Raw genomic sequence first — 21,704 nt, 5'->3', positions numbered from 1 at the left:
CACCCTTAACGTGTGTTCTATTTTGTGATTTGCATCCTATCCTATTATTTTTTACATCTTGCACCCTAACCTCTTTAATTTCTTGCAAAACAATAGAAGTACTCTTTTTATAAATTTTACATGAGGGTAAAATAGGAAACACAAATAAGAGTACATTTAAAGAGAGCTAAAACAATTCTTGGAGTTGGTTCTCTCTCTCTCTCTACTTTATTATGAAGTAAATGTTAAAGATCGCTGATTTGGGTTTTTATTTACCTGTCTGCTTGTTTTTTCATGGAAGTTTGGTGTCTTATCCTTTATTCTTGCTATTTACTTCATTAGTAGAGTTGTATCGATGGTCATGAATAGTTTTCATCGGCTAATATCTACCTGCTACCTTTCAATATGATCGATTCTTGGAGTTCTATTTCCTCTTGCTAATTCTATGCTCTAGTTAGGCTTTTTCTTTTTTAATCGTTCATCTAGCCACGTAAATAAATGTATAGAATTGGCTATCCCAAAACATATTCTTCCAAAGGACCAAAAAGGTTGGATCTTGATTTATGCAAGACGTCTATAAATCACAAGTAAGTAAAAGAGAGTAATTTTGTCCTTTGAAACTGAATAAATTGTCTAGCAATAACCTTGATGTGGTTAAACAAAGACTGCAAACAAATGGGAAACATAAAGTATGAGTTGTATGTATGTCTACTTGGATTTTTTTTTTTAATCACCCTCTTTTCTTTGACGGCTAAAATACTTCCGGTGGTAAAAAAACCAACACCCTTTGCTTTGCACACTCTTGATCAGCAACTATTTAGCAATGGAGGTTTGTGTAACGAGACAAGGCTTCAGCCAAAGTGATTATGCCCCTTCTCTCAATTCCTTTTCAATCCTTTTTGACAACAATAGATTTTGGGGAATAGAGGAAAGGGGGTTTAGATGTTTGTTACTTTGTGTGTGAATTGGTGAATGAATGTTCTTAGCAAAGTTAGCCTGATAGTTTGGTTTTGAAGGGGAACGATACAAAAAATATTGTTTCAGCTCTATTTAATTGTAATGTCATTTCTTATTTATTTTTCTCTCTTATTTGTATTTTCTATTTTGGCCTCAGGTAAAATTTAAAAAAAAAAAAATTAAAAAAAAAAGTTTTATTGTTTTGCAAGAAATTAAAGAGGTTAGGGTGCAAGTTGTAAAAAATAATAGGATAGGGTGCAAATCACAAAATAGAACACACATTAAGGGTGCAAAACGTCTCGAACTCCGATCTTTAACTACGGGGTATTCATGTTCACTTCTTACTATGTATTCTCCTTTTTACCAAAGACAGATAAATGCTTAATCATATACTAGATCCATCCCAATTTATATGACACTTTTCGCTTTTCGAGAGTCAATTTGACTAAACTTTGAAGCTAAATTGGATTAGATTAACTTAACATTTTAAGATTAAAATTTATATATTTGAAAACTACATGAAAAGTACTATAATTTGCTACTTTTCTCATATCAATTTGGTAAAAAAATATATCTTAAAATGTTAGTCAAAGTTCATACAGTTTGAATCTCAAAAAACGAAAAGTGTCACATAAATTGGACGGAGAGCAATACATATAGCAAAATTTCGGAAAATAAGAACTTTATAAGCTCTTTGCTCTGTGTGTACTATGCCAAGTTCTAATTCTAGGCCCAAAATTCATGGGCCATGGTTTGGGGTAGAAATTATAACTTACAAAAAGGCTTGGGCCAAATTCAATTCACGGTTGTCCTTCAAATGGGCTGGTCTTTAATTTTTTGTTTCCGGGTACATGTTTTTAAAGAGGCACGCAAGATAACTCGAGATATACGCAAAAAAATATAAACTTATGCCAAAGTTATTTGTTATGAGGGAAAAGATTAAAGACCGGCACAAAACATGGACAAAAGTGTAAATGACCCCAATCGCTATAGGTTGTGGTCTCCGAAATGAACCTAAATTTGACCAACGGCTGCTAGCCTAGAAGGATAATAACACCCTCACCGGATGTTTACACTAAGGCGGGCTTTTACCGCCTAGGAGATAGTTACAGTCTTACAGATTAACAATTATCCAAACAGTCACAAGCAGGATATACTATCAAAAGTTTTTTTTTTCTTAGAAAAAGAACTCTCTTGTCAAGAAATTTTCCCTAATTTTTTTTTCATTTCAAACCTAAAATATGCATTTCTTCACCAAAAAAAAAAAAAAAAAAACGAAATCAATTCGAGACTGAAGCAAGATCGATAACAATATTAATCTAGATTGAAGCACTTCTGATAAGTTCTTAAGCATTAAAAAGTAAGTAACTAACAATATTAATCTAGATTGAAGCACTTCTGATAAGTTCTTAAGCATTAAAAAGTAAGTAACTAATAAAATGTTTGGGAAAGTAATTTCGTTTAGTGGATATTTGGGCCAAGAAAAACACCTCTAGGCTTTAGCAAAAGCTCGAGCTTTTGAAGCTAGTTTCTGATAAGATAAAACATTGTTTAAGAACATGATTCTTTTTATTATCTAATTAAAGTATAAAATTCTAACAGAGATTAATTAAGTTAATTAGGCAATAAAAGATGTTTATACTTATCAAAGCGTTTAAAAAGGAGTTTTAAAAGCACCTTTCAAGTAAACATTGTTGGAAAAATTATCCAAAAGTAACAGCACATGACAAAATGACCCTAATAATTCTACAACAAATTTTATTATACTCTCAACGGAGATAAGATAAAATTTCATTTTTCATATATTACGTTCCAAAGAATTCAAAATTTCAAACGATCAAGATAAGCCAAATAAGGAATAAGAATGATAGTAGTTTGAATCGATTTTTAACTAAAGATTTCATTAATCCTGTTATGCGTGAAGATACTTATTGTATACTACAGTATTTATCACTTGACTTTATTTGGACTTCTAAATAAGTATACTTATAAATTTTATAACATCATATATCATGCACTTTCCATTTACATAAATCCCAACCTGATTTCATTATACTGGTTTTAAATTATTTCCATTCTCTTTCCATTTTACTCTGTTATTATTTAAAAATTTCCCATTCTCTTTCGTTGTTTGATAAGTAGATATTTTTATTAGCCAAGTAAAGAAAACTACTAACCTTTTTTCCATCGGAAAAAGTACGTGTTAATTAATCTGTGTCATAAAATAAGAGTTAGGACCAATGAAATTATTTCTAAAAAGGGAGAATAGCGATTTGGTCCTTCGGTTATTGAATTTTGGTTTTGATCCTTATAATATATAACTCAATACATCTTAACTTCACGTAATTAAAATCTGTGCTTTTGATCCGATGTGTAGGAAATATGTTATATTTTGACATGTTTAGAAAGATACTACCTTCAAATATAGAGTAACAAAGACAATTGAACATATAAATTAAATAGTGAAGTGGTTAATATACTGAATTCTTTACTGAATTCTTTTTGTAAATATTCATAAGCAATGGGATCAAAAGTGTTCATTTCATGTAATTGAAGGTTAAACGTGTTTAGTGAAATATTACACAGAGATTAAAATTAGAATTTACTAGTAATCGAGGGTCCAAATGCGCTATTAGACCTTCTAAAAAAGACGTGGCCTTTTTTTTCTCACACTTAAATTTCTTTCCTTCCTGGCGATCTTCCTTTTAGATTTGCTTCCTAATTGATTGTTTGGACTTTGAAGTATAAATAGACTCTTCCAACTTATCAAATAAAAATTGTGAGAAAGAAGAAGAAAATTAAATCCATTGTTTTTTTCCTTGGCTTCTCTTATAGTGATGGATAGTTCATCGCTACCTGTCGGTGCAGTTTCTGCAATATTTTTTCTTCTTTTCATGTTGAACAATGTACATGGAAAGTTGGAAACCAACGACTGTGATCTCTTCCAAGGGAATTGGGTTTATGATGATTCTTATCCTCTTTATGATTCATCTGTGTGTCCATTTATTGAAAAACAGTTTGATTGTTTAAAGAATGGAAGGCCAGATAAAGAATATCTCAAATATAGATGGCAGCCCAATGGTTGCTTTTTACCAAGGTACTTTCTTTAATCTATGCTGTTCTTGTTTTAGTTTTTTTGGTTTCTGTTAATGTACTTAGCTGTTTGCACAGCTTCTGTTTTTTTTTGTTTGTCCTATTTCTCGATTTGTGTGTGACATTTTTGTGCGTCGGCCATGCGAATCTTGTAGTATCGTTCTAATTTTATCGAATGTCCTTGATTGAAGGGACGCACAACTTCAAAATAGCCGCCTCTTTGATCGAACACTTAAGGTGTGTTTGGGATTAAGGAAAAAGGTTTTCACAAAAATTATTTTCGTGAAAATTTGATTTTCTTACTTATTTCTGGTATTTGGTAAGTGATCAAAAGTATTATCCCAAAAATATTTATATATAATCTAGGCAAATACTATGAAAGTAAAATGAGATGGTTGGGGCATTGGGTGGGGATTGAGGTCGAGGTGGGGTCGGTGGTTGGGATGGGGTTTAGGAGTACGACACGGGTTGAGGATAGGGTCGAGAGGGTTGGGGTAAGGAGGGAGTGAGGAGGTTTAGGGCGGGGGTTGTTCAACTTAGTTCTCTTTGTCGAAAAATTGTAAATTGAGCAAAACAATATTTTTTCCGTTTATATATAAGTTGTTGAATACCCTTGATATAAAGGAAAACTCTAGTGAAGTGACAAAAAAGGTTCAAAAATTCTAGTTACATCACAAGTTCAAATTTCAAATGTGACATTCTAGTTTTTTTCTTTAATCTTCTTATATAAGTTTCTGATTTCGCCGCAGGCGGTGTATGAGGGTTGGGAGGAGACATCAACATAAAATGTCACTCATGAAATTTATTTTCCCTTCAAGTATTTTTCAAAAAGTTTTAGCCAACCAAAAATGAAAAATACCAAAGACACCCTTATTGTTAATTTGTGTTTTATTTTTCTGTGTAGGTTTAATGCAACAGAATTTCAGCTCAAATTCAAGGGGAAGAGCTTGATGTTTGTTGGAGATTCACTAAGCGTTGATCAATGGCAATCTCTCACATGTATGCTTCATGCTGCTGATCCACAAGCTGAGTATACCTCCAAAAGGGTTGGAGCCACTTCTTTCTTCTCATTCCCGGTACGTTTTTCTCGGGTGTCAAAATTAACACATGGAATCAATAAATATATTCGCTTAATTAATCTAATTAAATGGGTTCGGTTAATTAAATAGGTTAGGTTAAGTATATATTCATTAACAGGTCATTTTAGGCATAGCACAAGTTAATCCTTCTAAAGGCTTGACCAATTTGGATGGTAAATTTTAGATCAAATTGATGCATAAGAACTAAGAAGACATATTTATCAAAACACACAAAATGATTTTTTTAATTTGATTGTTTGATTAGTTATGATAAAGAAAGGAATCTTTTTTCTAATTTGATTTAGTTACTAAGCAAATTATAAAAAGACAAACCTCTAAATAAAAAAAATGATTTGAGTTGGACGTGTTGGTTTATGAATTATATCCATTATTAACTAAAATATTCTACTCACCTTAACAAAAACAAACATTGCCTGGGCTATGTCCCAACCATTTATTGATTCTATCCTTTTAACATGCTCAAATGTGGCTCAAGTCGTCCATTTGATACCTTATACCTTCTTCATTCATCACTAAAGTATTTTTCAATAAAGTGTCAGATTGATAATAATGTATTTTCTTTTTAAATAATACTTCAGAGAATTCTAACTTTGATAATGAAGGATTTTCTTTTTCAATTTTATTAAGTTTGCTTTTTGAAATACATTTTGCCAAAAAATGCAGAAATACAACACGTCGTACCTAGTATTCCGTGATGTTTTCCTAGTCGACATTATCAAAGAGTATAACGGGACACGAGTTTTAGAGCTAGACTCTCTCAGTTCAGCAGCTCAATGGAAAGAAATGGATGTCCTCGTCTTTGATTCTTGGCATTGGTGGCTTCACACTGGTAGAAAACAAGCGTAAGTACTCTTCAACCATTCTATTTTAACGTGTGATAGCAGGTTCGTTACTATATCAATCAAATAATAACCTATATATTTGTCCTAGAAATTTATTCTACAACAACAATATACTTAGTGTAATCCCGCAAATGGGGTTTGGGGAGGGTAGAATGTACGCAGACCTCATCCCTATCCTTTGTAGGGTAGAGAGGTTGTTTTCGATAGACCCTCGGCTTTACAAATTTATTCTACATTATCTTATAAATGACATGAATTTATAAATATTCTTTTACTCCATCTGTGCATATATAGAACATAATCTCTTATCTAATTTGATGGAGTGAATTGTGGTGAAGTGCTAATGATCATTGCTTTTGCAGTTGGGATCTTGTTCAAGATGGCAAGTCCACATACAAAGATGCACCCCGTTTAACCCTATATAAGAAAGCACTAAATACATGGGCAAAATGGGTAGATTCTGAAGTAGACACCACAAAGACTACAGTATTTTTCCAAGGAGTTTCTCCTGACCACGGCAAGTAAGTTCAAGACAATTTATACTCCCTTTGTTTCAATTAGTGAATCGTCCTTTTTCTTATTAATCTGCCTAAAAAAGCATGTTACTTTCTGTATTTAATAATTTTTTAGCTTCAATATCACGCATGACATGTTTAGGACCATAATATTTAAATGACATATTGATATATTACACATACTTTTAGTTTAAGACAGTAAGACTCAAAAGTTTTTCTTACCTTTTCAAAATTCGTATATAATTTAACTAATACACATAAAATAAAATGGAAAAAAAGTACTACCTCATACCTAGTATGTTAAATATATTGAAGTAAGTATATATGTTTAAGTTTTATACACTGACAACATGATATTTGACTGTAAAATCAGTTGTGTCGGAGAAACGAAGCCAACGAGGAGTACACAAGGACCACATCCAGGGGAATTGGTGTTGGAGAATGTTTTGAGAAGAATGAAAAAACCAGTTCATTTGTTGAATGTAACAACATTGTCACAGTACAGAGCAGATGGTCATCCTTCAGTTTATGGATTTGGTGGACACAGGAATATAGATTGCACACATTGGTGTGTGGCTGGTGTTGCTGATACTTGGAATGTACTATTAAGTGCACTTCTTGATCAATTATAGATCACCAATTATATTATTTTCTCTACTTATCTTCTTTGGGGATAATAAATCAGAGTCGTCAAAAGAAAAAGATGTATTACAAAGGTTGTGTTCAAATTTATTTTGAAAAACTAGTTATGTGAGGCTCGGGCTTAACTCAAAATATAAAAGTAGATATTTTAATTAAAGAAATATAATTTGTGTCAGTACAAGTGTACAACAACAATAACCATATACCCATTGTAGTCCCACAAGTGGGTAATTACGTTAGTAATAATTAAATTTCATATAAGTATATTTTCAATATATGAAAGCAAAACTTTCATTCCACTCCTTTAATATTTTAACTTTCATTTTGATGAAATTATTTACTTCAAATCAAATGCGGGAGCCGAATTTGACATTTATAAGTTATGTATCCTAATTTTCTGAAGTTATTTAGTTCTAAATAAATAATCTATACATAGTTAATGAACTTTTAAGACAAATACATAATTTAACTTACGCGGCGGATGGATGGATTCTCCTCCCTTAATTAGGGATTAGGGGCTCGAACATGGATATGGAAAAAATCTTTGGAGGGAGCGCTTCTCCCGAATAGGGCGCGATACGGATCGAATTATCTGGATTAATTGGGCTCAAATGCGGATATCGAACACCAAACAGAAAACCAAAGAACATGAAAAATGAGGTAGGATGTTCGATAGCTTTTGAAAAGTAGACCTTGAAAACAAAAAAAAAAAAAAAATTGACTTAATTAAATAAGATTGGGACCTAAAAGTAATTAATTAAAAAAATTTAAAATTTTTGTGAGGACTACAAAAGTCCCTAAGTTTACCCTTATATGTAGTAGTAATTGGCAGCATTTTGATTTTGGAATGTTACTGAGATAACTGAAATGAAGAGTTAATTTTGCAGTTCCATTTTTGCCTTTTAAATCCCACTAAAGACCCTTCTTGCTATTTATGAGTCCACCCCATCCTTATATAGGATTTTTGCACAAATAGTCAACCCGATTCACGATTTATTTTTTTCTAACCGGTATACATAGATTATTATATTCTTATTATACACATATTATACATGAATTGCACATATGTCGTACATTCTCTGGCCATTTTTCATTCAAGAGGTTGGGTGACCGCTTTATAAATTAATTTTTCTATCTTTACCAAATAGCCATCGGATTTATTGTTTACTTTTCATGACCGGTACACATTGTTTATACACGATATATATACACATATAGATTATATATCCGCCAGCCATTTTTAGTTTAAGCGGTTGGGTGAATGACTATTTAGGTTAATTTTTCATTTAGAAAATACATAAATAAGAAACAACTAATATGGAAAAAAAAAGTACTAGTAATTACTTGGATAGCTATTTGTTACTGCATAATGCATCTCAATTCCAGTTTTTCTTGCGCGGAATGGCCTTCAAAGTCACTGGTCTTAATTTTACCCCTCAAATTGTTGATCTTTAATTTTTTTTCCTTCTCCTAAAAACCCATGGGTTCCGAGTTCGAACCCCCGCTCAATCAAAAAATTTTTTAAAAAAAAAATCGCAAGACAGAGTTTTGGATAGAAACTCCTAGAGTTTGAACCTTATAAGTAGCAGTTTGGCCAAAAGTCTGCCTTAAGGCTAACTTTTGCCCGAATAGGTCTAATTTTGATACAAACCTCTGTCTTGGGATTTTTTTTTTAAACTGAGCCGGGGTTCAAACCCGTATTAGGTGAAGGGCAAAAATGAAAGATGAAGCATTTTTTTGCGCGGATTTCCCTTCTTCTGGGGTGGTCTTTAATGTTTGTCCCTCAAATTGGTGCTCTTTAATTTTTGTCCTTCGTCTAATACTCCGAGCTTCTGGGTTTGAATCTCAGCTCAGTTAAAAAAAGAAGGAATTTCACAAGGCAGAGGTTTGGATGCAGTGTTTTGAAGGCAAAATTCTGCCTTAAAAAAGGTAGAGTTTGAAACTCTGCCCGAATCATGCAAAATTTTGCCTTAAGTGCCTTGCGAATTTTTTTTCATTTTTAACTGAGCGGAGGTTCGAACTTTAAACCAAGGGGTTCTAACGAAGGACAAAAATTAAAGACCACCATTTTAATAGACAAAAATTAAAGACCACTCCAAAATAAGGACATTCCTGCGAATTGCCCCCCTTGAAGGGCAATCGTGCAGATGACCCATTCCAGAAAATGCTGATTGACGTCCAAGAAAGCCCACAACAAAGACTTTAGTATTGGGCCAAAGTCCAACAAAGATGAATTCCCCCATGGGCAATTTGCAGGATTTCCCTTCCTTTGAGATGGTCTTTAGTTTTTGTCCCTCAAAATGTTGGTCTTTAATTTTTGCCCTTCGCGTTGCAATCCTGAGCTTCGCGTAGAAATCATGAGGTTCTGGATTCGAACCCCCGCTTAGGCATAAATTTTTAAAAAAAATCGCAAAGCAAGGCTTGTCGCGTATATACGAACCCTAAGATACACTTCAAGGAACAACTAAAGTTATGCCGACCCATAACTATAAGTTCCCCCTTATAAGGTAAAGTTTATGCCTTAACGAAAAGTTCTGCCTTAGGGGCATACTTTTAGTTATGGCTTCACTAAAAGACTGCCCCATAAGGCATAACTAAAAGTATGCCCTATAAGACGGAATTTTTCCTTAAGGCAAAACTAAAAGTTTGTTTTATAAGGCAAAGTCTATACCTTAAGGAAAAGTTATGCCTTATGGGGCATACTTTTAGTTATGCCTCAACTAAATGTCAGTCCTATAAGACATAACTAAACTATGTCTTAAGGAAAATTTCTGCCTTATGGGCAGACTTTTAGTTAAGGCTTAACTAAAAGTTTGCCCATAAGGCATAAGTATGCCGAGTCCCAAGATACACGACACCCAAGCCTTGCCTTGCGATTTTTTTTAATTTATACCTGAGCGGGGGTTCGAACCCAGAACCTCAGGTATAAGGCTATTTTTCAAGCGAAGGACAAAACTTAAAGACCACAAATATGAGGGGCAACATTTAAAGACCACCCCAAAAGAAGGGCAATCTGTGCAATTTTTTTGTTCCCCCATCACTATCTATCTAATCCAATCAATTTGTTTGGACATTTTTGAAATTAAAGTTGGAAAAGGAAACTTGCCATCAGCATTTGAAATTTATGGCTTCGTACATCGATCTCAAGTTAATAATACAAGGGAATACAATAATAACTATATTCGCATTATTATTTTTTAGATACTTCGTAGAATTTTAACATATGGAGTATATAAGATCCAACAAAACTTACTAGGTTCACCTCAACTTGTAAGTGGGCTTCTTGATCTGTCACTGGCAAACTAGATACACCGTACTTTCAGAACTGCCAATCTAATTTCTTCTCGCTATATTACAAAATGGAAAGTTTTCGAATTCTTGCATAGAAACTTTTAGAAGATTTAAACCATGAAGACTATGCATGAACTATGTTGAATGAAGATAGGAGAAAAGGTGACCAAAATTTATTAGCAATAATTAGCATATACTTATAATTAGTAATGCGAATCAAACAGTGGAACTAGCAATTAATGACACAAGTTATAAGTTTCCTAAGTCTTCAATATCCATTGAATAGATAGATAAAACAAAAATCAATAAGTAAAAAATTTACATGAAAAATGTTTAGCATAGAGGAGAAATTAAGAAACCTCTATAAGTAACTATTTTATCTACATGCATGAATCGATTTCAAAAGGAATTTAATGCATTTCCTTTCAGGTATATATTGTACACATACAAAAGACTAAAGCTCCTCCATTGGTACATCAAAGTATTGATACAATTAAAAAATATTGAACTTTTTCTCATGGTTTGTTACTCTGTATCTGTCGTTGCCATTGTATCAACTTTTTTAACCATCTATTCACTTTCTCTGTTCTTGAATTCGAAAACCAAGCAATTCAACGAGGTAAGTTTAGTAGGAACAAAGGGGTGTGATATTTACAAAGGGAGTTGGGTTCTGGATGAATCATATCCTCTTTATAATTCATCAACTTGTCCCTTCATTGAGAACACATTTGATTGTCAAAAGCATGGACGCCCTGATAAAGAATTTTTCAAGTATAGATGGCAGCCATTTGGATGTAATTTGCCAAGGTAATTGATTTTTCTGAAATAATTTTGTTTATTGTTTCATTGGTTATTAAGGGTGTTTGGAATTGTTTTCCAGTTTTCTCACGTTTGGTTGGTCAAAATGTTTTGAAACTTTTTTCCTAAGAAAAATCAAATCAAGAATATGACTTCTCTGATTGAAGTAGGAAAAACGAGTTTAATAAGTTGCATTTAGTGCTGATTGTCTCCCCCCGCCACCCCAACTCTCCACCTCCCCACTCCCACTCCCCAGCTTCGCTCACACTCCCACTCCCTTTTCCACCACTACCCCCAACACTCCGACCCCCCCCCCCCTCCCACCCCTAGCACCATGACCCCTATCCCCCACCACTGACTCGGTCCTTCTCATAATTTTTGCCCTAAATTAAATTATATATAATTGCGCTTTAGGGTTAATATTTTCTGTTTAATTACTTATCATAATAAAAAATAAGTAAGAAAATCATTTATTTTTCAGTAAAACATTTTTCTTTGCCCCAAACACACCCTAAATTAAAGATATCAATATTCTTGAATTTGTAATTGCTTTTTTTTTCCTTACAGATTTAATGGAACCGAATTGGTGTTGAAATACAAAGGGAAACGCATCATGTTTGTTGGAGATTCACTTGGTCAAAATCAGTGGTTTTCTCTTGCATGCATGCTTCATGTTGCACTACCACAAGCCAAGTATAGCCTAGATAAAATTGGAAAGGTTTATGTATTCACCCTCCTGGTAAGCCATATTATTTTTAATTTAACTTCTACACTGCCGGTATAAAAATTTCTTTAAACTATTAGTTGATGTAAAGGATAAGGGTTAATAGCACTTAGGGTACGTCCCTCGTGATTTATTGCAAAATTCTGATTTTAGTTCCTATATAATATTTGATTAGGCACACACTAACCTTTAATTAATTGAATTGTGCACTTTTGATCCGTTTAATTTTGAAAATTCACAAGTTTACCGCTATTATTGATCACTAGCTCCACAATTAATTACTCATATATTATGTTAAGTTTGTCTTGTTACTCTATATTTGATGGTAATGAGTTCTATAAAAGTCAAATGTCACATACTTTCTACATGACGAGAACCCACACACACATTATATTTAATTAAAGATTAATTATACTTAGCCATATATCACAAGGACCAAAAGTAAAATTTATCAATAACATAGATAGAGGTGTCAATATGGGCTGGCCCAGCCCAACCCAACCCAACCCTTTAAGAATTAAATGGCTAGATCGGCCTCCCTTTTAATTGAAGAGCCGCAAAATGTATGAAATTTCAACCCAAATTTCCCTAAGTTAAAGTACAAGTTGGGATTTGGGACTCTTTAAGTTTTTTTGTCTTCCGAAATAACATTTTCTAAGTGATTTTTGGTACAATTTGAACATGAAACTTTTGCAATATGAAATAGAATCTTCTACCACACCATTCTTGCGCAAATTCATATCATAGAAGAAAAAAATTTAAGAGAACAAATAGAAATTATTATTTTTGATCACTAATACAGATCACATTCAAAAGAAATTAAAAATAATATAAATTCTAAGACCTAAAAGTATTACTCTAGTTTCTAATTTACTACTTAGTAGTAAGTACATTCTTTTTTTCTCATTACTTTTTATCTTTTTGTTTAATTTACTTATATTTTTTTTAAATTAATTAATTTATTATTCTTTCGTCTCGGTTCGGCCCCTACTCAACCCTCGAGGGGCGGCTAAGAGAGGGTGGGCTTTTGAGCCTCACTTATATTAAAAATCCTAGCCCAACCCCTACTTAAGTAAAAGGTTGAACAATGGCCGCCCTGGTTGTTTGATATCGACAAATTTAAATATAGGTAAAATTTACCAATAACATAGGGAATTACAAAAGTGCTACCAAAAGATTATTACATGTAATATCCATAAAAATTGAGATTAGTAACTTGAATAATAACATAGATTACCTGCTATAACATATTAAAATACACTAGTAAATATAATAATTCCTTCATCATATATTTATGTTCATGCTTTTGTCAACTTTTTCAAACACATCTAGCTCTTGTAATATATGAGTTTTTATGAAATATTTGGTGAACATGTAGGAATACAATATTTGGCTATTGTGCCTTGCGAATACACTATTTGTTGATACTGTAACGGAGAAAGGCTCAAGGGTACTCAAGATTGATTCCATCAGTTCAGGCAATATTTTGAAAGAAATGGATGTGTTGGTTTTTAATACATGGCATTGGTGGGATCGCAAAGGGATAAAACAAACGTGAGATACATATAATATACAGTAACATTTTCATAATATTTTTTGTACTACTATTTTGTAGTACTATGTTTATTACGTCCTACTAATTATTATCCATGTAATGCAAGATTTTCTTCTTTTTTTTCGCAGTTGGAATGTCATTCAAGAAGGGAATATTACGTACAAAGATATGGACAGAATGGAACTTTATAAGAAAGGATTAAATACATGGGCCAAATGGGCTGATTCTAATCTTAATTCCACAAAAACAAGAGTATTTTTTCAAGGTGTTTCTCCAGACCATGATGGGTAATTTTCATTTTTTTCTTTTAACTAGTTTAATTTGTGGGTTTATAGTAATTTTAGTCGTCCTCAATTATTGGTAAATTTTGCTTTTACTCCTACTAATATCTGCTTAAGCACATTGAACCTTCAAGTAATTGAATTGTGCGATTTTAGTGCTGTTGCTTATAAACATTCACAATTTACTACTATAATTATTAACCGTTCCACCACATGTGTTTTGTTAAGTTTGTATTATTATTCTATATTTAACTCTGTTATAGTTCTATAAATAATCATATATGACACATTTTCTACCTTAAGGGTCCAAAAAATCACATTTTAATTATCGAAGGTTAAATATGTTATGTTATACTCTATTTGTTCCAATTTATATGTCACTCTTTCCTTTTTAATCAGCCTCTAAACAAAATGACATCTTTCTACATTTAGTAAAATTGTGATTTTACACCTCTCGTTTCACCTTGAATTGAATGAGATGATTTGTGGCCACATAAATTTTTATGGTTTGTTTTACACCACAACTTTCAAAAGTCTTTTTTTCTCTTAAACTTCACGCCCAGTCAAATACTAAACATAAAATTGGGATGGAGGAAGAATATCACAAGGAAATCTATCAATAACTTAGGGACCAAACACTACTAGAAAACATAGATTTTTCCCACTGAGATTCAGTGGGAAATTTATGTTATAAAACATAATTCTCCCACCTCGTTCCCACCGAACCACCTCACGGAGAAAACGCATGATGGGAAACAGATTCACATTTGAACTCTGAGAAACTTCCTAATTTTGCCATGTGAAAACACTACGATTTAGGTTTTTCCAACCGACATTCAATGAAAAATCTATGGAAAATTTCAATGGGAAAATAGTGGTTTTTTCGTAATGAGAAGTGTTATTATCCTTAACTGGTTGTTTAATTTCCTTAAGATGGTAATTATATTAATATCTTGAAATTGAAATCTTATTTTGATTATATCCAGATGCAAAGGAAAAGTAAGACCAATGCAAAGTTCAGGAAGTGTACATCCAGCAGAAATAGAGCTGGAGAAAGTTCTGAAAACTATGTCAAAATTATATATTCATTTGATCAACATAACGAGGTTGTCACAGTACAGATCAGACGGTCATCAATCCATCTATAGTGGTGATAGCAATAGCATGGATTGTATCCACTGGTGTCTACCTGGGGTGCCTGATGCTTGGAATCAACTCCTTTATCACCTTCTTATTTCATAGTTTTATTATATTTTTGTTCATTTTTATTTCTAATTAACATTTTGCTTGGAAATTCAGAAAAATTTCTTGTCCCCTTGTATCAGTCAGATCAATAAGCTTACGTACACAATTGCTTGAGGCAAAAAAAATAATCTTTTTCTTATGATAATAAAATGAGTAGCTAGCTGGCTTGCAATAGCAAGGTGCCAAGTACCATATAGGCTATTAATTTGGCTATTGTTGGATGAAAGACATGGCTTATAACCTCCTACATCCAGAAAACTTTATGCTTTACATCACTGACAATACTTGTATGGGGCCTCTTTTAGTCTCACTGGATTCAACTTTTGGGTCCACATATATTGGTCGGTGGTTCCACCTACTTGTGAGATTAAAAGAGGCCTTATAAGTTGTGTGAGGCACAAAATGAAACTTTTCCGCTAACTTCAAACTCTAAGTTAGATGATTAAGTTGCCGAGATCCTCGCAATTCAAATATAACGCAAACTCCTCTTTGATAGCTAGGCTGATTGGGATAATTGTGTTATCTCCTATTATTTTGGTATTTCAAGTTTAATACATCTTTTCTATAGGGACAATAACATTTTTGGTCCATTAGCTATGTGTAAATTCTTATTTCAGTTCTTATAATATATGACGCAACACATTTAACTTTTCATTAATGTAAATGTGTGATTTTTGTCCCTTTATGTAGGAAATATGTTATATTAAGACTTCTTTTTTAAAAATATATTACCCCAAATACGGAGTAACAATACAATCTTAATATACTTCCGAAAATCGGTGGTTATTCACAAGCAAAAGATTATAGTACACTAACTTGAAACTCTATAATTATTTTTTCTTTATTTGTGCTTAAAACAAAATGAATAATCCTCTCATTTGCTTCCTTAAAATGATCTGAACTCTGTTTGAGTGGAGGGGTGTGAATCTGATTTTGACCCTTCTACATTTATTGGTTTTATTATGGAGTGCTGGTCAACGTCAACAAAGCAGACAAGTAAGTGTCATTTGCCAGCTAATAAGTTGAAACATGTTAGTCTTTATCAGTGTCGTCGGCTCTCAGAGTCTCAATGAACTTTTCAAAATGAACAATTTTTAATTAACCCCGTAATTAATTTTTTCATCAGGAAGAAGAATCTTAATCTTCTCAATGACACAAAGAAGCCCACGCCGTCGAATAAGCATGCATTAATTATTCAAAAAATAGAAATATATTTATGAAAAATTGACTAGTTAATTCAAAATTAAATTAACAAGATGACTTAATTATATGACAAACGCGTTTTCATGCCAACCTTCTTGTCTCTAATTTCTCTTTTCGTAATCATAAGCGTGTTTTGGACGGTAAGAGTGTAACACCGCGCCCTTAAGTGCAACTTTAATATTCCCCATGCAATGCAATCATGCAAACGAAGAAAGAAGAAAAAAATCATTTATTTATATACCCTCCGTCTCAAAATATTTATCCCACTTACTAAAAATATTTAATTTGTCTCAAAATATTTTTCATTTTTATTTACCAAAATAAAATTAAGTAGTTTTTTCTCATCTTACCCTTGTATTAATTACATCAATATTTTGATTTTTTCGTGAGTTCACTATTTATCTTTTTTATTATTTATATCGCTTTCCTCTTTCTTTTATTTTATCATTTAAGAGGTTTCAAATGTGAGTATTTAAATCGAAAACTTGGGAATTTTGGAGAGATCAAATATTTTTTTTTATTTTTTTTTTATAATTTCTTTTGTTTATTACTCCCTCCGAGTTTACTTGTCTATATATTTCGATAAACACTTTAATATGAACAAATAAAATAAGAAATATGTTTAATAGAGTAAAATAGTTAAAATATTATTCTTATAAATATATAACTTACAAGCTATTATAAAAATTTATGCTTTCTATAATGGGCTTGTAAATGAAAAATGCGATGAAATTTATTTTTTTATTTTTTTAGTAGTTTATCTAATTCTATATTTACTTAGATTTACCGATTGAAGAATTTTCTTATTTTGCTTCTTAAAGATGTTACCTCAAGTCCAAAATAATTGAGGTTTTTAGCCTGAGCACATGTATTAAGGAATTCACTAACTCCTAAAAATTAAGAGGGCTTTTGAACAAGATACGTATTATGATTTTGTTTTCTTTTTAGGTTAACATAATTATCATGGGGATATAGGAATGTGTCAAGGACAAATTTGGAAAAGAGAAGTAAATACTTTCTTAATTTTGTGAAACATCCATTATTTTGGACCAACTTTTAGAAGCTAAAACCTCAATTATTTTGGACTGCATGGAGTATTTTAGAAGATTTATCAATTTGAAAAGAGCTTCTAATTTTTTTTATTTTGGATCAACTTTTAGCTTATTTTTTGGATCGCATGGAGTATTTTAGAAGACTTATCAATTTGAAAAGAGCTTCTAATTTTTTTCAGTTATTTACGCTGTCTGTTTCATTTTATGCATCTTAGTTTGCTAAGATATGAAATTTAAGAGCGTAAAAGAAAAAACTCCAATCTTTTAGCCTTAGGAGCCATTTGGACATAGTTTGAAACCATGTTCGGACATGCAATTTGGATATTTTAAGTTGTACTTTTTCTTATAGACATAAAAACCCCACAAGTTGTGAAAACTATCAAAACATTCCTAATTCTTATACAATCTTACCAAATGAGTAAGTCATAGTTCATAACAAAATTAATACGCTATTAGAAGGTCTTTCTAAAAAAAACAATATCAATTGATCAAGCTTTAGTTCAATAAAAATGAAAATTTAACATGAATAGTAATGAAACTATTCTTTAATATAATCCTCCCACATGATACGAACAATTTCTTCACGCCGAGCATGCGCATTTAAATAATTGTTAAAAATATTTACCAACTTATGGGTCTTTTTTTACAAAATATAAACTTATGGGTCAAGTTTTATATTTAAAATTTTTGAAATCATGGTTTGAAATCATGAGATGAAATGCATGTTCAAACACGATTTCAAACTAGGGCTAGGCATAAATACCGAAAACTGAAAAACCGGACCGAATCAAACCAAACTTCAAGAAACCGAAACCGAAAGAACCGAACTAGTTTGGTTCGGTATTCGGTGTCCACCTTCAAGAAACCGAAACCGAAATAGCCCAACCGAAGTTTGATAAAACCAAACCGAAATTTAATACATTACCCAAAAAAAATTAAAATAGTCCAGGCCCATTAAGTTTAAGCACAAAAAAAAAACTCAATTGTAACAAGCCCTCTTTTACTTTTGTATCCCTAATTTTCCACTTCAGTTGAGAAAATCAAATATCCTTAACAAAGGAAGGTGACTAGGATGAGTTTTTAGGATTAATGTATGTCCTTTATGTGTTTTCTTAATTATTCCTATTGTACGTATATAACACCTAGTAATCCTATATCATGGTTATGGTTTTCTGTTCTTTTGTATCCTGTTTGTTTGATTTTGATTTCAATTTATCAGTTTTATGTTTTATTGCTTTTGAGAATATGAATTAGTATAAATGGAATCGCTTCTAATATCATATCAAAAAAATCGAATTGAAAAAACCGAAACCGAACCGAACTTCAAAAAACCAAAACCGAAAGAACCGAACCGAACTAGTTTGGTTCGGTGTTCGGTGCCCACCTTCAAAAAATCGAAACCGAAATAGCCGAACCAAAGTTTGATAAAACCGAATGCCCACCCCTATTTCAAACCGCATGTCCAAACGCCTACTTAGACCAAGGACAACTCACCACTATTTGTGGCGTAAAAAGATTATAATGAAAAGCTTTACTATAATTAGTAAAAAGCTAGTAATTTTTTTTTTCAATGGTTGTTCTGTAATTGCTTTTAGACGCTACTAATTTGATTCGGCTTGGAAGTTCCGTGGGTGGAAAGGCTAAAGAGCGCTCTCTATTAGAAAACATCTTTATACTTAATGTTCGAATCCAAGATTTCTAATTAAGAATGAAATAGTATTTATTGTTACTACCATGACCTTGGATGGTTTACTTTAAATAAGGTTCTACTATATACAACACCTAATTCGGTTGGACGGACTAGAACTTATACTATTACTAGCAAAATATGCTCGTGCGATGCACTGGGCCCAACATGATTAATTTGGTTACTCAACTTAGTTAGTCTTTATGGTTTATATATTTTGCAAAGGATACTGCGATTCTCCTTAGTGAGTCTCCATTTTTATTTCTTTTCCTCTTATTTTTCCCCTAATTTCTCAATTGTTATTAAAGTTTATCTTATTTTGGTTATGTCCGCCTCTTTTTAATATTTAGTAAGTTGACAATTCAAATATCCTACATGTCAAGTTTATAATTAAAAGATTCAAAGGATATTTTATTATATTATACACATTTTTAATTTAGAACCACAAGATTCAAGAGTCTATCTTTATTATTAAACTCTGTGTCTAGTCAAACGTAGACACTTAAATTGAGACAGATGGAGTATATGCCAAATGAAGGAAATGAAAAGACAATTGAGACACTGCGGACACGTGGGGATTTAAAAAGTAAACAAACAAGAGGTAGTATTAATGTTAAACTTCTGAAATGTACACATGATAGTCCCGGCTTAGAGTACAATTTCAGTTGCTTTTTGTACAACTTATTGTTGCTGTGTTCGTCCACCTTGGGCGTTTGTTGTTAAATAAAAAACATTTGTCTTATTTTGGTCATGTCCGCCTCTTTTTATATTTAGTAGGTTGACAATTCAAATATCCTACATGTCAAGTTTATAATCACAAGATTCAAAGGATATTTTATTATATTATACACATCTTTAATTTAGAACCACAAGATTTGAAAGTCTATCTTTATTTCTTAAACTCCATGTCTGGTCAAACGAAGACACTTAAATTGAGACAGAGGGAGTATATGCCAAATGAAAGGACAATTAAGACACTGCGTACCTGTGGGGACTTAAAAAGTAAACACACAAGAGGTAGAATTAATGTTCAACTTCTGAAATGTAAACATGTTAATCCCTGCTTAGAGTACAATTTCAGTTGTTTTTTGTACAACTTATTGTTGTTGTGTTCGTCCACCTTGGGCGTTTATATAGAATAAGAAAAATATAGAATAGAAAAATAGACACATATTTTTAGTAATGTGGCCAAGTAATATGGGACGAAGGGAGTACTTCATTTATTAATTCTTAAAGAACGTGAAAAGTCAAGTATAGTAATGTGGCCAAGTAATATAGGACGAAGGGAGTACTTCATTTATTAATTCTTAAAGAACGTGAAAAGTCAAGTAATGTGGCCAAGTAATATGGGACGAGCGAGTACTGCATTTATTCATTCTTAAAGAACGTGAAAAGTCAAAAGTGAACAAGTAAAAGTGCACGGAGGGATAAATATATGTCGGAGAATTAAAATTGAAGTGCATACATATATACATGAGAAGAGAATAAATATTTAGCAAGAACGTGAAAAGTCAAAAGTGAACAAGTAAAAGTGCACGGAGAAAATAAATATGTATTGGAGAATTAAAATTGAAGTGCATACGTGTATACATGAGAAGAGAATAAATATTCAGTACTATGACATATGTCCACGTGGGATTTATTAATTCTTAAAGAACGTGAAAAGTCAAAAGTTAACAAGTAAAAGTACACGGAGGAAATAAATTTGCGTAGGAGAATTAAAATTGAATCGCATACAGACATACATGAGAAGAGAATAAATATTCGGCAAGAACATGAAAAGTCAAAAGTGAACAAGTAAAAGTGCACGGAGAAAATAAATGTGTCAGAGAATTAAAATTGAAGTGCATACGCCTATACATGAGAAGGGAATAAATATTAAGTACTATGACATATGTCCACGTGGGATATAAAAGTAGTTGGTTGAAGTGTACAAGTTATATAGCTTTTGGTGCGTGTACAATTTATAAAGCTTTTGGTACAAGCAGTCAATGCTGTGTTGGTCCCTCTTCCACACTTACATATAATAGAAAAGAAATTTGGTTTCGATCGGTTGTTAATTTCTCCTCAAGTAAAGAAGTGCAGCTGGTATACCAAAAATAATAAAGCACTGTTTATTATACTATAAATAAAACATACTGTATACTATAATTCTTTAAACTATTTATTTTGATAAGTATTAAATATTATTTGTACATATCTTTATAAGGGTAGAGTAGTCTTTATACGTCAATGTATATTCTATATATATATATCTCGTGTACATGTACATCAATTCATCAAGAAATATAGTTTGTTACATGGTATCAGATTGCTTGGGTTTTATATTCCCTACGTTCTTTTTCTCTCTAGATTCACGGCACCATCTTCTTCCAGTCAATCTAATTCTTCAACCTCTCCAGTTATGACTAGTTCGTCTACTTTTTCAACCTCTATAGTTATGGCTAATTCTTTCTCCCTAATGCCTTCCTCTCATTCTGCCATCTCTCTCTCCAACATCAAAAATCTGGTCCCTACTGTTCTTGATTATACCAATTATATGCTATGGAGAGAACTTTTTTTGCCTGTGTTCAAAGGTCATGGAGTTTACGATTTTATTGATGGCAGTAATTCTTGTCCGTCACCCACTGTTCTTAATGATAACGGCACCTCAGTCCCTAATCCGTCTTTCCATCAATGGATTCAACTACATTATGTTGTTCTTTCATGGATTCAGGCTACAATTTCACAAGAGATTCTC

At 32.2% G+C, this 21,704-nt stretch overlaps 2 protein-coding genes across 2 annotated transcripts; both read left to right on the top strand.

Annotated features, from left to right (window-relative positions):
* The first annotated feature begins 3,678 nt into the window (after positions 1-3,678).
* Positions 3,679-7,456, top strand: LOC132037019 (protein trichome birefringence-like 43). Its single transcript, XM_059427453.1, has 5 exons — positions 3,679-4,033; positions 4,934-5,105; positions 5,793-5,971; positions 6,334-6,492; positions 6,860-7,456. Exons 1-5 carry the CDS (start codon positions 3,774-3,776, stop codon positions 7,116-7,118), a joined length of 1,029 nt encoding a protein of 342 aa, XP_059283436.1. The 5' UTR covers positions 3,679-3,773; the 3' UTR covers positions 7,119-7,456.
* A 3,447-nt stretch (positions 7,457-10,903) lies between these two features.
* LOC132037141 (protein trichome birefringence-like 43) lies at positions 10,904-15,227 on the top strand. Its single transcript, XM_059427598.1, has 5 exons — positions 10,904-11,226; positions 11,785-11,956; positions 13,320-13,495; positions 13,625-13,783; positions 14,764-15,227. Exons 1-5 carry the CDS (start codon positions 10,937-10,939, stop codon positions 15,017-15,019), a joined length of 1,053 nt encoding a protein of 350 aa, XP_059283581.1. The 5' UTR covers positions 10,904-10,936; the 3' UTR covers positions 15,020-15,227.
* Positions 15,228-21,704: the final 6,477 nt, after the last annotated feature.

The sequence above is a fragment of the Lycium ferocissimum genome, chromosome 11, assembly GCF_029784015.1.
Source record: "Lycium ferocissimum isolate CSIRO_LF1 chromosome 11, AGI_CSIRO_Lferr_CH_V1, whole genome shotgun sequence".
Taxonomy (NCBI): Eukaryota; Viridiplantae; Streptophyta; class Magnoliopsida; order Solanales; family Solanaceae; genus Lycium; species Lycium ferocissimum.
The sequence above is the reverse complement of the archived record's forward strand: the minus strand, read 5'-3'. Positions and strand labels throughout refer to the sequence as shown.